This window comes from Drosophila tropicalis, unplaced genomic scaffold (assembly GCF_018151085.1).
Source record: "Drosophila tropicalis isolate 14030-0801.00 unplaced genomic scaffold, ASM1815108v1 contig_694, whole genome shotgun sequence".
NCBI classification, from domain to species: domain Eukaryota; kingdom Metazoa; phylum Arthropoda; class Insecta; order Diptera; family Drosophilidae; genus Drosophila; species Drosophila tropicalis.
In genome coordinates, this window is record NW_027173176.1 from 6,136,702 (window position 1) to 6,151,106 (window position 14,405).

General features: G+C 39.7%; 4 protein-coding genes across 10 annotated transcripts in view; 2 read left to right on the forward strand and 2 right to left on the reverse strand.

The window, feature by feature from the left end:
* The window catches only part of Hipk (Homeodomain interacting protein kinase), a 35,943-nt gene extending 35,040 nt beyond the window's left edge, over window positions 1-903 (reverse strand). The window contains 1 exon segment of the mRNA XM_068292651.1: window positions 783-903. The gene's annotated coding sequence lies outside the window, so the exon portion shown is untranslated.
* Window positions 904-1,231: 328 nt separating this feature from the next.
* Window positions 1,232-4,967, forward strand: LOC137578998 (ankyrin-1). Its single transcript, XM_068292654.1, has 3 exons — window positions 1,232-2,709; window positions 2,782-3,114; window positions 3,190-4,967. The coding sequence occupies exons 1-3, from the start codon at window positions 1,890-1,892 to the stop codon at window positions 4,188-4,190; spliced, it is 2,154 nt and encodes a 717-aa protein (XP_068148755.1). The 5' UTR covers window positions 1,232-1,889; the 3' UTR covers window positions 4,191-4,967.
* Window positions 4,968-5,550: 583 nt separating this feature from the next.
* LOC137578997 (DDB1- and CUL4-associated factor 8) lies at window positions 5,551-9,143 on the reverse strand. 2 transcript variants are annotated; one of them, XM_068292653.1, is made up of 7 exons: window positions 8,983-9,143; window positions 8,572-8,745; window positions 8,141-8,519; window positions 7,256-8,065; window positions 7,053-7,192; window positions 6,742-6,979; window positions 5,551-6,677 (listed from the first exon to the last, which is right to left on the reverse strand). In XM_068292653.1, the coding sequence occupies exons 2-7, from the start codon at window positions 8,736-8,738 to the stop codon at window positions 6,057-6,059; spliced, it is 2,355 nt and encodes a 784-aa protein (XP_068148754.1). In that variant the 5' UTR covers window positions 8,739-8,745; window positions 8,983-9,143; the 3' UTR covers window positions 5,551-6,056. The 2 variants fall into 2 exon arrangements, with proteins under 2 accessions (XP_068148754.1, XP_068148753.1); XM_068292652.1 differs by having other exon boundaries at window positions 8,572-8,901.
* Window positions 9,144-10,098: 955 nt separating this feature from the next.
* On the forward strand, window positions 10,099-14,063 carry Cht2 (Chitinase 2). 6 transcript variants are annotated; one of them, XM_068293289.1, is made up of 5 exons: window positions 10,099-10,217; window positions 12,235-12,346; window positions 12,439-12,603; window positions 12,680-13,188; window positions 13,269-14,063. In XM_068293289.1, the coding sequence occupies exons 2-5, from the start codon at window positions 12,235-12,237 to the stop codon at window positions 13,950-13,952; spliced, it is 1,470 nt and encodes a 489-aa protein (XP_068149390.1). In that variant the 5' UTR covers window positions 10,099-10,217; the 3' UTR covers window positions 13,953-14,063. The 6 variants fall into 6 exon arrangements, with proteins under 6 accessions (XP_068149390.1, XP_068149391.1, XP_068149394.1 ...); XM_068293290.1 differs by having other exon boundaries at window positions 10,109-10,192; XM_068293293.1 differs by having other exon boundaries at window positions 10,124-10,217; window positions 12,332-12,346.
* The last annotated feature ends 342 nt before the right edge of the window (window positions 14,064-14,405 follow it).

Sequence of the window (14,405 nt, forward strand, 5' to 3'; positions counted from 1 at the left end):
ACATAAATGTAAATAAAAAGCAATAAATATGATAAAAAGAGAGATACAAATACCATTCCAGTAGCCCGATGGCAAGAGAAAGCAGTAAGCGGGAGATTGGGTGTGTGAGTGTGTGTGTTTGTGTAAATATCAACACAATTGCAATCCTTGATGAATGAAACGGACAAAATTATAAGGGCGAGAGACCGGCCGACCCGCATTTTAATAGGCAAAATCGAACAACAACAATAATTATAAGTTCTAGCTAATACTAGAAGTTTTCCATATGGAAACGTCCGTCCTACTCCTGCTTCTCCCACTCCTTCTCCATCACCACACCAATGAGAATTTCAACCATGCGAAGCCACGCCGCACAAAATAAAACAAAAAAAAAAGCAAATGGCGAGGCACCCTGTACACAAAAACAGAAACACACACTCACACCAAAACAATCAAAAGAAAAGAAATATAATAAGAAGAAAAAAAAACACAACACATTTACAATAAAATTGTTGCCAACAAAAACACAAAAAAAAAAACAACAAATTTCATGGCGAAAACAAGTTAAAATGCAATTGAATATTTTTACTTGTATGTACATATGTATATGTGCACGTACGCTCTCTCTTTCGCGCTCTATCTCCCTCACTCACTTGCACACATTCAAACAAATGTGTACACACAGACACACACAACACGCATGTAGAATACGTGCGCTACTTTGAGTTCATCGTTTTCAATTAATTTTCACACGCACTTTTGAAACTGTGATTTCTTTTAATATTTTTCAACTTTCTTCTTACTTTTTAGCCGAAATAACTTGTCGTTTATATTGCTCCGTTTGTAGGAAAGTGCAATTTATTATATTTTCTTTCCTATTTACAACTAAAAAAAAAGCACGTCCCGCTCGCTTGAAAAGAAAAACAACAGTGAAAAAAAAACAAAAACAAAAAACACTTCGCCTCTGCCCGAAGATGGTAACATTAAAAAAAATCTAGAAAATACCAAAGTAATTGACATTATCGGAGCGAAGTTATCGCAATCGATATTATCGGAGCAAAGTTATCGCAATCGACAGTATCGGAGCAAACCTATCGGTTAATCGACATTATCGGAGCAAAAAATTGCGGCGAATATTAATTTTTTTACGGCTCGGGCGAATTCAGCCTTGTGGTTGTTGTTGCACTTGAGAGAAGACTGTGCGCGCCGAGCGAATTGAATTGAATTGAAGAGAGCCGCGGCGAAGTGTTTTTCTTTGTTTTTTTGTTTTTTTTTTTTTTTTTTTTGTTATTGTTGTTTTTGTTTTTAAGACGTGCGGTTGGTATACGGTGTACGTCTGTGGGTGAAATAAATGGGAAATGGAAAATGGAAATGGGAAAACGCCGATGAAAGAACGACAATAACAACGTGAAATATTAGCCGCAGATTATTAAATTTTGTTTATTTGCAAGTGACAATTGGCAAAGGCATTTTTCATGCATTGTTTTCAAATGCATGTGTGAGATTGTGTCTGTGTGCGTAGAGTCGCTTAATGTGCATGTGAAGAAGAAGCAGACAAGGAAAAAAGTTAATAAGGAAACATTTTAACAAATTCTTTCACTCAAAAGAAGAAAAAAAACGCAAAACCCAAACGGCAACTGCAGCGGCAGCAGAGAAAAAATCCTCTTATCTGTGTGCGTGTGTGTGTGTGTGTGTGTGTGTGTGTGGAGCCATGTGACGACAACAATCCACCTCTCCCCGTAGCTCCCGCTCCCACCATAGAGTGCAGTGCTGATTTGGAGCAAATGTATTTCAGCTTGTATTGATTTTTTGTTATTTTTTTGTTGTTGTTTATTTGTTACTCGTGAGCTACGCAGATTGTGTTGTTACTGACTGTGGTATTTTATAAATTTGCTGCTATTGCTGCTGCAATGGGCGGGTCGGTGAGCCAGGTATTTCGCTCAGGATCCGCTCTGCTCTCGCATAGAGATGGCCACAAAGTGTCCAAGGCCACTGAGGAGAAAATTCAGACACTCTTTGAGATACTGCGTGCAAATCCGAAGGTCTCATTGCAAACACTGGAAAGCCTTCTCATCCAGATACCAAAAAACGAGAATATCCTAATAATACACGACGGTTGTGGCTATAATATACTGCAGCGTAGTGTTGGCCTCAATCACATCGATCTCACCAAATGGCTACTGCATCGCCATAGACCTGATGTCAATCGTTCGCCCTGTTCCCTGCCCCTGCATATAGCGACACTCCGGGGCTATGAGGAATGTGTCGAGCTTCTCCTGCGCCATGGAGCCCGCATCGATGTGGACACCAGGATGTGCTTTCCCGGATCCCATACCCACAATTGCGAGGAGAGCGGCAAATGGCATAGCAATGTGGATGATGTCAGCGAGCGACTGAATCTCAATACTAAGCTACAGAATGCCCTATGCTATGCCATAGATGGGGATCAGTATAATGTCCTGAGTCTACTCACACAGAAAATGGAGGAGCCATGGATACCGTTTCGGGCTAAGAAGCCATTACTCCACTTGGCCTGCGAGCGTGGTGCGTGGAATTGTGTTCAACAATTGGTGGTCACACGCTCCGAGGAAATTAATCTCATCATGGATGAATACTATCCCATACATCATGCTGTCCTGCACGAAGGGCGCTTTCTGGAGTTGCTTATCCAGCAGGGAGCAGTGACCACAGTGCGGACATGTACCCAGCAGATGACTCTTCTTCATGTTGGTTAGTTTTTCCAAATAACTAAACCAACTAAAGCATTATACTTAATCATATATTTTTCATCTCATTTTGAAGTGATTTTTGCTGCCCGCAAATCTGCTGAGGACACATTAGCCACATTACGCATATTATTGGAACGCGGCTGCAAGGAGCTGATCAATGTGCCCGATTCATTGGGTAATACCCCGCTGCATGCTCTCATAGTGCGTTATGCCTTGGAGGAGGCACGCTATGGGTATGACAAATGGAGCAAATGGGATCTATGTGGCCTGGTGCGTTTCCTACTCCAAAATGGAGCTAAGCAATCAATCAATCAGGCTGGTAATAGTGCCATGGCCTGTGTATTTCGTCATCTGCGTGACTGGGAGGTGTGCTATGAACTGCTCAATATGCTGATCAAAGAGGATGGTAAACGAAACTCTCTCCCTTTCTCTCTGTCTATTTTATCGTTTATCGTCCCATCTCTTTCTCATTGAATTCTAGGTGACCCCAATATTGTGGGTCGAGATGGGTCTGTACCCATAATGGTGCTATTGGTGCCACTTATAAACAAGGATCATCTGCATCATTTTACCCACTCGATGAAAGTATGCTATCTTAATTGTATACGCATATTACTGCAACATGGCGCCAATCCGAACTGCTCCTATCGGGCGAATCTCAAACCTCTCCATGTGCTCGTCTTCACAGTTAGCGAGAACTTCACGCTCAATTGTGACGCACAGAAACGAACGAATTTCGATTTTATTAAAAACATTTTGCTGCTACTGCTGCAGCATGGTCTCGACTGTAATAAGACATATCAGCATATACTCCAGGCTGTCATGGATATGGTGCAAAATGTGCGCACCTGTCATGATATGGAATGCATTTATGAGCTGACACTGACCCTTATACAATACGGAGCCGATCCAAATATTGTATTGAGTAGCAAAACGACACCCGGTATTGCCATATTCTCGAGGGAAATAGCCAGCTATGGTGAGGCTCTCGGTGGTGGTGGTGCAGCTGCTAATGGTGGCAGTAATGGTGGTGGTGGTGGTGCTGCTGCTGCTGCTGCTCCTGGAGGTGGTGGCGGTGCTGGTAATGGTGATAATTCGGCCTCATTCCGCAATTCGTTTCGCACAAATTCACGATATTTACTCTTCTACTACATAATTTTAATAACGAGAAAGGAATTTATACTCAACGATCCTCATTTGACATTCGCACGAATCATTCATCTATTCTATCTAACCATGGAGCATGAGCCACTCTATAATTGCCTCAAATCGTTGCACAACTTCTATGTGGCTCAAGTGCCAAGTAAAAAGACAGAGCAATTGATAGCTCTAATCTCGGGACTATATCGTAAACCTCGAAGTCTAAAGCAATTATCACGCATGGCCATCTATGAGGCCTTGAATCGTAAATTGGCTCAGAATATCAATCGTTTGAATCTTCCCGGTCCACTTAAGGATTATGTGCTGCAATTTGAGAGATAACCATGTGGATTAAAAAGAGAACAATCCTCCTCCCCCCGCAAAATATGAGTCAAAATGTTGTCGAAATGTTAACGACCACAATTAAGAATATAACCAAGGGAAAAATCAATCAATCATAATTGCAGATCTTAAGATGGATAATTAAGCTACACATACACACACCCCCACAGTATAACCTACACATATACACACCTACTGACATATGTAGTTTATAAAAAAAAACACACACAATAATTAATAATAATATATATATGTATACATATATGTATATGTATATATACAGAAAACCGAAACAGATTTCAATCAAGAATATGGAAGAATTTGATCAGGTCTCTGTTGTGTTTTTTCCAAAAACGATTTATATATATATGTATATACATACATATATATACATATGTATATATACTTATATCTGAAACGCTTAAACGTACCTACTTCTACTACAACACTAAAACTAAAACAAAGTATAAGAAAAGGAAACATTGTGGAAATTAAACTTGTGCAATTTCTTTGATACGAATCTATATATTGTTGCTCATTTATTTTTAATATTATTTTTTTTTTTGTGTTTTTGTGAATTTTTATATCTTTACTTATATACAAATATATATACATATATCTACGTATATACAGTTAGTTGTATATCAGAAATGGGCTTGAAATTTTTAAAGCACGCTACTACTCGACTTTTTAACACCCTAACTAAAACCACTTCCTACATACATACATACATATATATATATATATATATATATATTGCCAATTCCCTTATTCTGTTGCACATATTTCTCAATATATATACATATATATATATATATATATATATATATATATATATGTACATAAATCTCTTAAACATCTGCATACACTTAAGGCTGTTTTATTATTATTTTCTTTTTGTTTTGTTTTATTTTTTACGAATTACGAACAATTCATGTGTATTGTGTATTGTATTGAATGCAATTTAACAAATGTTAGATATATACATAAACATATACATAAATATATTATAAATAATACTATACATACTGTAATTATTGTTGCTAAAAAAAAAACAAATAATGAATAATGAAAATGTTGTTAATATCTATAAAACTGTGAAATGTCATTTCAAATCGAATTGGATGTGTCGATTGTCGATCAATAAACACAAAACCAGATTTTTAAGAAACCTTTGCTGAAATCTCATCCGTGTATCCATATCCATATATGTATATATATAGTTTTTGTGTACTCAGCTTTTGGAAAATTGCTTGTATTAAAGATCACCCTTCTGAGTCCTTTTCGTCCTTTTAAAGCTGTAACAAGGTAAAGAGGGACCAAAAACAATTGATGCAATGGATTTAAATCTCATTCCTGATTCATATGCGATTCGTGTGTGTTTATTAAACATTATTTAGTACAAAGATTACTGAAATTGTGTACTATAATTCACAGCTTTTTGGAAATTTTTTCCGAGTTTTGTATGAAAGGCATAGCGACATATCTCCGACGACATATCTCCGCCCAGTACATTTTTCTGGCGGAGATATGTCGCTTTTTAAACGGCGAAGATATGACGTTTTGAAACGACATATCTCCGCGCAGATCACCGGCGATGATATGTCGTTTCAAAACGTCATATCTCCGCCGTTAGAAAAACGACATATCTTCGCGCGGAGATATGTCGTTTTTCTAACGGCGGAGATATGTCGGCGGAGATAAGTCGTTACCCCGTATGAAAGTGTGTGTGTAGATGTATGTTTATGAGAGAGAAATGTGTTTGTGTGTGTGGATTTTTGAAAAAAGGCAGATCCTTCTCCTCTCCAGATCCTTACAGTTTATATAATATACAAAATACACAAATGTATGTTTCTTTGGGGTGCCTTAAGGCGTTCCTGGTGGTGGAAGGGAAAACGATGGATCATCGGTATTTCCATTTGCAGCTTCAGCGGCGGCGGCAGCTTCATCGGCGGCGGCAGCATCTGCAGCGGCGGCAGCATCTGCAGCGGCGGTAGCTTCAGCGGCGGCGGCAGCAGCAGCCGTTGCAGCAGCAGCAGCAGCCGTAGCAACAGCAGCAGCATTAGTCGCTTCAGCATTAGTAGCATCAGCATTAGTAGCTGCAGCATTAGTAGCTGCAGCAGCAGCAGTAGTAGCTGCAGCAGCAGCAGCCGTAGCTGCAGCAGCAGCAGCCGTAGCAGCAGCAGCAGCAACAGAAGCAGCATTTTGGCGTCTAGGCCTGCCATGTGGGTAAAATTCATAGTAAGCGCTATTATTGCTACTGCTGCTGCTGCTACTGCTAGAGCTGCTGCTGCTGCTACTGCTGCTGCTAGTAGTTGAGGCACCGTCATCTTCCGACTCGGAGCCACTTGTCTCGTTATCGGGCAGAAAACTTTCACGAAGTGAAGCATGATATTGATGGCGATCATAATCCCCATACACTGTCGTGTTTCGGCGGCTAAAATTGCATGTCAATGTTTTCCTCAGGGCATCTGTATTGTAGGGACCCTTTTGTTTTGGTGGGTGTTGTAACGTTAGAAGTTTGCGTGGTCTCTTAATATGTTGTGCTTACAGTTTTGGAACCATGTGGAGCCCATAATTTAACGTCATGTTCCAGACCAGCGGTTGCTAGAATCGGTAACCAGGGATGTGGTTCTAGACAATTGACAATATTACGACCATCCTTCACATAGTTAATAATCGCTTCAGTGTTTTTGTCATAGAATATGATGTTACCACAATCACTACCAGTCACTATGTATTCGGAATGAGGACCAAAGAAGTTAACACCCTTAATGGTACGACTATTGCTGTGAGTGTGAGATGGATTTCAACAAGTGAAGATTAACGAGGCCAATATCTTTGGGGTGATTCAAAACTTACACATGTCCTTTATAAATATGCAGTCTGCCGCCATTTAAATTGCGACTATCATATAAATAGATGCCAGCATCCTTATAGGAGGCCAATATCTCATTGCCGCTATAATTGTAGACGGCACAGGTAATCTGAGACAGATTCTCCTAGCATAGGGGAAGAGGCAAATGCAATCAGAAGGTGTTCTGTTCAATATCGTTTTAACTCACCTCCTGTGGGTCAGGTGTCAATAAGCATACTGGCTGGGATGGCTTACGTTTATCATAGACACGAACTTTGTCGTCCGAGCCGGCGACACAAAATTCCGGAATAAACGGATGATGAGCAATGCTATATAGACGTACAATTAGTGAATTAGTGTCACCGTCTTCAGCTTTCATGCAGCGTATCAATGTGGTGGCTGGTCGACTTGAACGCAAGTCATAATGCATTATGGCCGCATCCTCGCCAGCACTCATCATCTCATGACGCGTCTGGGGAACTACCGCAATCTTTGGCACCGAACCGGCATGCCAATGGAGGCGAGTGGACTTAATGCTCGTCGCACCCGATGGTGGCACAATCGAACGCATAACTTGGCCATCACGGCTGGTCGATACAATATCCAAGTCGCCGGAAGTATCGATAAATTTGGTTTGGGAAATATTTAAGGCATGGCCTGATTTAAATTTATACACCTGCTTCCTTTTGGCCCAATCCCAAACGGCAATGTGACGATCATCGGATCCTGAACAAATCAAATCACCGGCGCGATTAAAATTCAAACAATTCACACAACGCTGATGATGGTTTATCCGTCCCAATAGGGTTATCTGTTCGACCGCCTGGCGAGAGCGATGGAAACCATTATTGAAACTATGCAAAGATGTGTGCCCACCGCGTGCGCCTACGCGATTTATATTATTGTGTTCTCGTTGCATTAGCTCTGCTGTCAAGTTGAATGAGTACGATGGTTTTGGTTTGTCAATCACCGCATTCACAAAGTTGGTAATGATAGCTTGTCTAGGGTCATTATCATCCTGTGCGAGATGAGAATCATGAATTTGAATATATGTACATATATATAGCTCTCAAGCTATGTGTGTAAAGCTTACGTCAATGGAATCACTGGAAATCATAATGCTGCTGCTCCTACTGCTAGAGCTAAGATCGTCAGAGAAATGCCTCTCTGAGTTACGACTCATTCGTAACTGTGAAAAACGTAATCCAGGCAAGAAATAACCATCATCCTCATCGTCGTCTTCGTCGTTATTGGCATTGTGAATGAAAAAATCATTATTGCGATGAATCCTAAAGACAGTTGATTCTCGGCCAAAACCACCAACATTATTGGTCTCATCCGAATCGGAAGAGCTGAAGAAACGTCTAAACTGTGAAGCTTGTGGTGGTGCAAATGATATCCCATTCCGCAGACCCACACCATTAGTATTCTCCGTGGCAGCTGCTTCATGATTTGGACTTTCGTCCTCGGAACTGTGGAAGGGATTTGAAGTAGGATACAAAGCTTCATACGACAAGGAATTACCCAATCACAGTTTGGACGACAGACACATCTTCTCCTGCTGCCTCCTCCACCACTTCACGCTCCGACGCCTCCAGTTGGGCCAGAATATTGTTCAAACTAGCATTATCCTGATCGTTATTGTCATTTATCTTCCGACGTTTGCTAGTTGGTGCCTCATCGCCATCCATTCTATATCTAAATGAGTTTGGTATGTCTTATCAATTCAGTTTCTTTATTTTTGCGGCCCAACTTGCACGAAAACGACAAAAACAAACGGCATTAGGGCTGGACAGAAATGCCAAAGAACTTATCGTTGGTGATGACACAGAAACCGACTGTTTCTGTCCAACTCTGCCGCGAACGATGGTTATAAATTTCAATTTTGAAATGCATTCTAAAGAGTATATGTTCTAACTCTTTATTACAACTTACCAATTTATTTATATACAATGACAAACTTCTAAAATTGAAATCCGATTCTGTGCAAAGTATTTGTATAAATTTGGAGCGCCGAAAAAAGGAAGAAAATTTTCTATTTATTTATTTTTGTTTTTTTCTCCGTGTTGTTCTATGTTGAGCTTACTGATGTTCTGAACTAAATAATGTGAAAATCAAGATACACACTGGCTTTATAGGCCACAGCAATTTGACAGATAAAGTCTGGATAACCTGATGAAATTCCAATTCTCAAATTTCCTTACAACATGTCACAAATAACTATTTTCACTTATCGTTTCTATTTAATAGGAACAAAAGAGGAAAATGTTTACACCGGTCGGTATAAATGTGTTTACACTGTCTTTGACCTTACATTGTTGACAGATGCTGATAGAGAATATATGTATACATAAATATATGTACATATATTAGCATATTAGTTGATGTCTATATAGACGGAAGAGATTTTAATTATTTCTAAATCTTTTATAGCTTCTTAAATTTTAAAGAGTTAATTTTTATTTGGGCTTGGAACAGACTCACTCCACTCTCTCCCACTCTCTCGTTTAAAGTCTTTGCATAGCCGCCACAAACGATTCGACTGTTTTTTTACCATGCACCCATAAAAGGAAGTGGTATATCAAAGTCTCAAACATGAATGTAACAGGTAGAATTAAGAGGGTCAGCCCTCATTGAGTGTGTAGTCACTTCTTGGTTTAGCATTGCCAGCCGAGTCAATCTAGCCCTGTCCGTTCGTCCGTTACGTCCGTTAGAATACTTTAGAGAGGCTTATTCAAATGTCGACAATATATTGTGATCTTTCCCCTGTGATAAAAGGCTGCCAAAGATAAATAGTTTGAGGTTAAGGTTTTTGTGCCTTCTGAGATATGAAATTCAGTTGTTTTTTTTTTGCCTACATGGTATACGAAAGTCGGTGCGAGACATCTTCATTCGCTCGATGTTGTATGCTGAGCACGAGTGGTGTACAAGTCGTCTTGGTCTTGGGGGGACTTCTCTTTGACGACGATGACGACGACGACTATGTACGTTGCCGCGCACTCTGGTCGCAAGAGTTGTTCGACTCGAATGGCTGGCTTTATGTATCAATTTTACGTTGTGGCTACGTTCAGTTCAGTTATTGGTAGAAACGCGTCGCTGGCGGTTTGAAAAGAATTTCGTTCGTTAAACGAGAACAACAAAAAACGTAAAAATACAAAATTTTATAAAAAGTAAAGGAAAAACGCGTTTAGAAAGATAGATTATAAACAAAAGTAAACGGTGACGGGAACTGTTTTATTTTTTATCTTTCTTTTTCAACATTCAACAAAACTTTTCAAGTGTGTACAGACACACACACACACACATAATCGTTCGTGCGGTGGGTGTGCTAATTGGCTTTCCTTCTCAATTTCCTCAATCTTAAGCTGCTACTGCGCATGCGCAACCGCATTCATTTTGAATTTCATATACAGATACATAAATACATACATATGTATGTATGCATGTACCTATGTACACTATTTGCTATTCTCAACATCTTCGAACTGGGTTTTTTCCTCTCATTTTCACCTGTGGACTTCTTTTTAGCCACAAAGGTGATCCCTCCCCTGTGTTTCGGCCCTGATTTGCAACTTTAGCTCGTGATGATTAGCCGATTCCGGTTTAAATAGAAGCAGAAACAACAAACAAATTAATATGCATAAAAAAAGTAGACAAGCCGGAAAGTGAAACTAATTTTTGCTTTGTTTTTCCATCAAATAACACATAAAGAGCAACAACAACAAATTTTCATCATAATGGCTGACTTCCCCCTTTTACATTTTGTAAACTCTTTTGTTTAAGTGCCTATTCATGCCGATTTCTTATCACAAAAATATAGAAAAGATAATGGCAAAAAAAGTATATACTCTTAGATTGTACCTGTGTGTCTATACTTATAAGTTTACTGCCAGAATGAGTGCATGATGATTCATTTTTATGCCGGTTGCAGTCGAAACAAAAACAAAAATAAGTATATACATACATCCATACATATATACTTATTTACCTGGATGCTTTTTAAGGGTGTCCAAGCGAAAGTTGAGAATCAGGTTTGCCCCAAACCCATTTTGAGCTACACCGCAAATGACCCCACAATCGCCACCACAGCCACCAACTGAACGACTTTTTCAATACCCTACACACAAAGCATATGAATTATCGCATGTCTTTGAATTTTGTCCATTTGGTATAATTTGGTCCGATATTCCGAGTTGAGCTGGGAAAATTCTTTTGATTGCTTCATTTACTTAAATTTTTGAACTAAAAATAAAATGTAAAATGTAAATGTGAGTCAAACTATATATGAAAGTGGTAGGAATAATGTTCAAGAGGGTATAAAAACTTCGGCATGTTCGAAGTTAGGCTGGCCCACTGGTTAGTATTGCTTCCTATTTGGCATTTGTGTTTGTGTCTGTCTCTGTAATGTGTCCAATAACTTGAAAGGGCTTTTAGTGAATTCTTGATCAAATTGGAAAAATACATTTACTATATACGCATATACATACATATACATGTAAATATATATGTACATTTGTATGTAGGACAAGTTTCTTTGATTAAATCTTGTCTCGGCCATCTCAGCATGATGATTCACATTGTGGAGTCATTTATATTTACAAGAATTGCGCTAAACTTGATTCTGGTTGCCTTTCACTTTTTTCTCAAACCCAAGAGAGAGAAAGAGAGCAGAGAGAGAGAGAGAGAGAGAGAGAGAGACCCTACATAAAACGCGACTCAATTAAGCCAATAATTGAAATAAATTGAAATTATAATAAAAATGTGTCAACACTTGTCTATGTCTCTATGTATTCTTCCCCAATGTCACGCATATTCATTTCAGCTCATACAACTAAACATCTCATGGGAGTCGTAGAAAAATTCTTTAAAAAATATTTCTGATTTCTTTTGAGAGTAGGGTGCCAAAGACACACACGCATACTATGCATCTAACAAAGTTAAAGTGAACTCTCTAACTGCAAGCTTTGCTCCGCCACTTTCGGTCAATTTAATTGTAATTCTCAACTTGTTTTAGCATGTCGCGTTATGGGCCATGGCGATTCTGAATTCAATTGATTCGAAGTTGACTAGTTTGTAAGGAAAACTCGCGAATATACATACATACATATATCTATACATTTATATGTTCATGTACTTGTGGGTGTGGATGAGTCGCCAAATAATGCTTTGTTTCCTTTGCCTTTTCAGATGCGCCTTTTAGAGGGAGTAGCATGGCGGGAAGGACCGCAGATGTTGCTTCTTCTTGTTTTCTTGGCCATCAGCTCAAACATATTTTTGGCTTCAGTGTCGGCCAAAACTGGTATGTAAACATACACATACATATATATACATATATTTACCACAAAGGGGGTGAAATTTCCACTAACCAGTTAGTTTTCTTGGCCATTCAAGGACCCTCTCATGACAAAGTGGTTGTTTGCTATATATCAACATGGGCTGTTTATCGTCCTGGACAGGGTATCTATGCGATAGAGAATTTCGACCCTAATTTATGCACACATGTGGTGTACGCATTTGCCGGCTTAGACCTTACACATGCAGCCATTAAATCGCTTGGTAAGGAACACTTGATCATTTGATCGAATCATAAATTGAAATTTTGAAACTTTTTCCCGTCGATTCTCTTTTATAGATCCCTGGCAGGATCTAAAGGAAGAGTTTGGTAAGGGTGGCTATGAACAATTGACGGGTTTGAAACGCAGCTATCCACACTTAAAGGTGTCTTTGGCCATTGGCGGCTGGAATGAAGGTTCCACAAATTATTCACGGTTGGTGGACAATGTTCAATTGCGTCGGAAGTTCGTCGAACAGGTTTCGGGTTTTATACGAAAATATAATTTCGATGGCCTCGATCTCGATTGGGAATACCCCACACAGCGTGGCGGTAGTCCACGTGATAGAGAAAACTTTGTCACATTTACCAAAGAGCTGCGAGAGGAATTCGATAACCATGGCCTATTGTTGACCTCGGCAATCGGGGCGTCAAAAAGTGTAATTGATGAGGCCTATGATGTGAGGCAACTGTCACGTTATTTGGACTACCTACATATTATGTGCTACGATTATCATGGCAGTTGGGATCACAAGGTGGGCTATAACGCCCCTTTATCGAGTAACAACAAAGACGATCCACTGACTGTGGTAAGAAGAATGTGCTAGTCAAACAAGCCAACAACTTAGATCTAATCCTTTGTTGGGTTCCGTTTTTTATTCTTCTTTAGGAATTCACCATTGATTATCTGTTGAAGCTGGGTGCTCCGCCATCCAAACTAGTCCTTGGCCTGCCATTCTATGGACGCACATTCAAAACAATTGGTGCGGGCAATTTAAATGATCCAACCGATGCGGCTGGATTTCAGGGACCTTTTACCCGGGAGGACGGTTTCCTCGGCTACAATGAGATCTGCAGCATTTTGAGTAACAAAACATCGGGCTGGTCCGAACAATGGGATCCAGTCGCCTGCCAAGTACTGGCCCGTTCCGAACGCAATGTCTTCACCCAAGAAGTGAGTGTTGTGACCTTCGATAGTACACGCTCGATTGCCAACAAGGTGTTGTTTGCCATGACGAAACGTTTGGCCGGCGTCATGGTCTGGTCCATCGACACGGATGACTTTAAGGGCAATTGTCAACTGGATGAGGATACGTATGCCGATTATAGGCTAGTGAGCATTGCTCCCAGGCGTATCAACCAGAATTATCCATTGCTTCGTACCATTAATGAGGCCACCACGTTGGCCCTGGAGGAATTGGCTGCCAATGACCTGAACAGCCATGTGCCAGACGTGGCCGATAATGAGATCCCCCATGGCAGTAATGCGGATCGCAAGAATGGGGCATCTAGTTTAGTCTATGGCCTGGGTCTACTCATCAGTGTTATGTATGCATTAATGTATATTTCTTAACTGTTAAGCATAAGTCATAATTTACCAAAAACAAAAATTAAGCAACAAATACCCGAACAGAAACTGGTAAAAAAATTTAAAAACAAAATAAAAGCCAAATTAAATATAAAATCTATGGTTTTAGCAAGCATTCATTTTAATGTCAAACTAAAAATTATAAAAGTGGCAAGAAATTCGAAAAAAAATCATTAATTCTAATTCACTTTTCTCATTTTTGATTTAGACCCCGTTTTCATTTAGGGTTTCTTCATGATTTTCCTTATTCCACTCAATCATCCAAAAGCAATACCTTAAAAGGATATCGAGAAATAGACTCCTTGTCATTTTGTTTCGGTAACATGAATACAAGATACTTTTGACCATCCATCCATTAAACCTTTGGAATCCTGCACCCATGATGCATATTCTCTCTAGTTTTGGAAGCTGTGAGTTACGAGCTCACAATGTCGACGG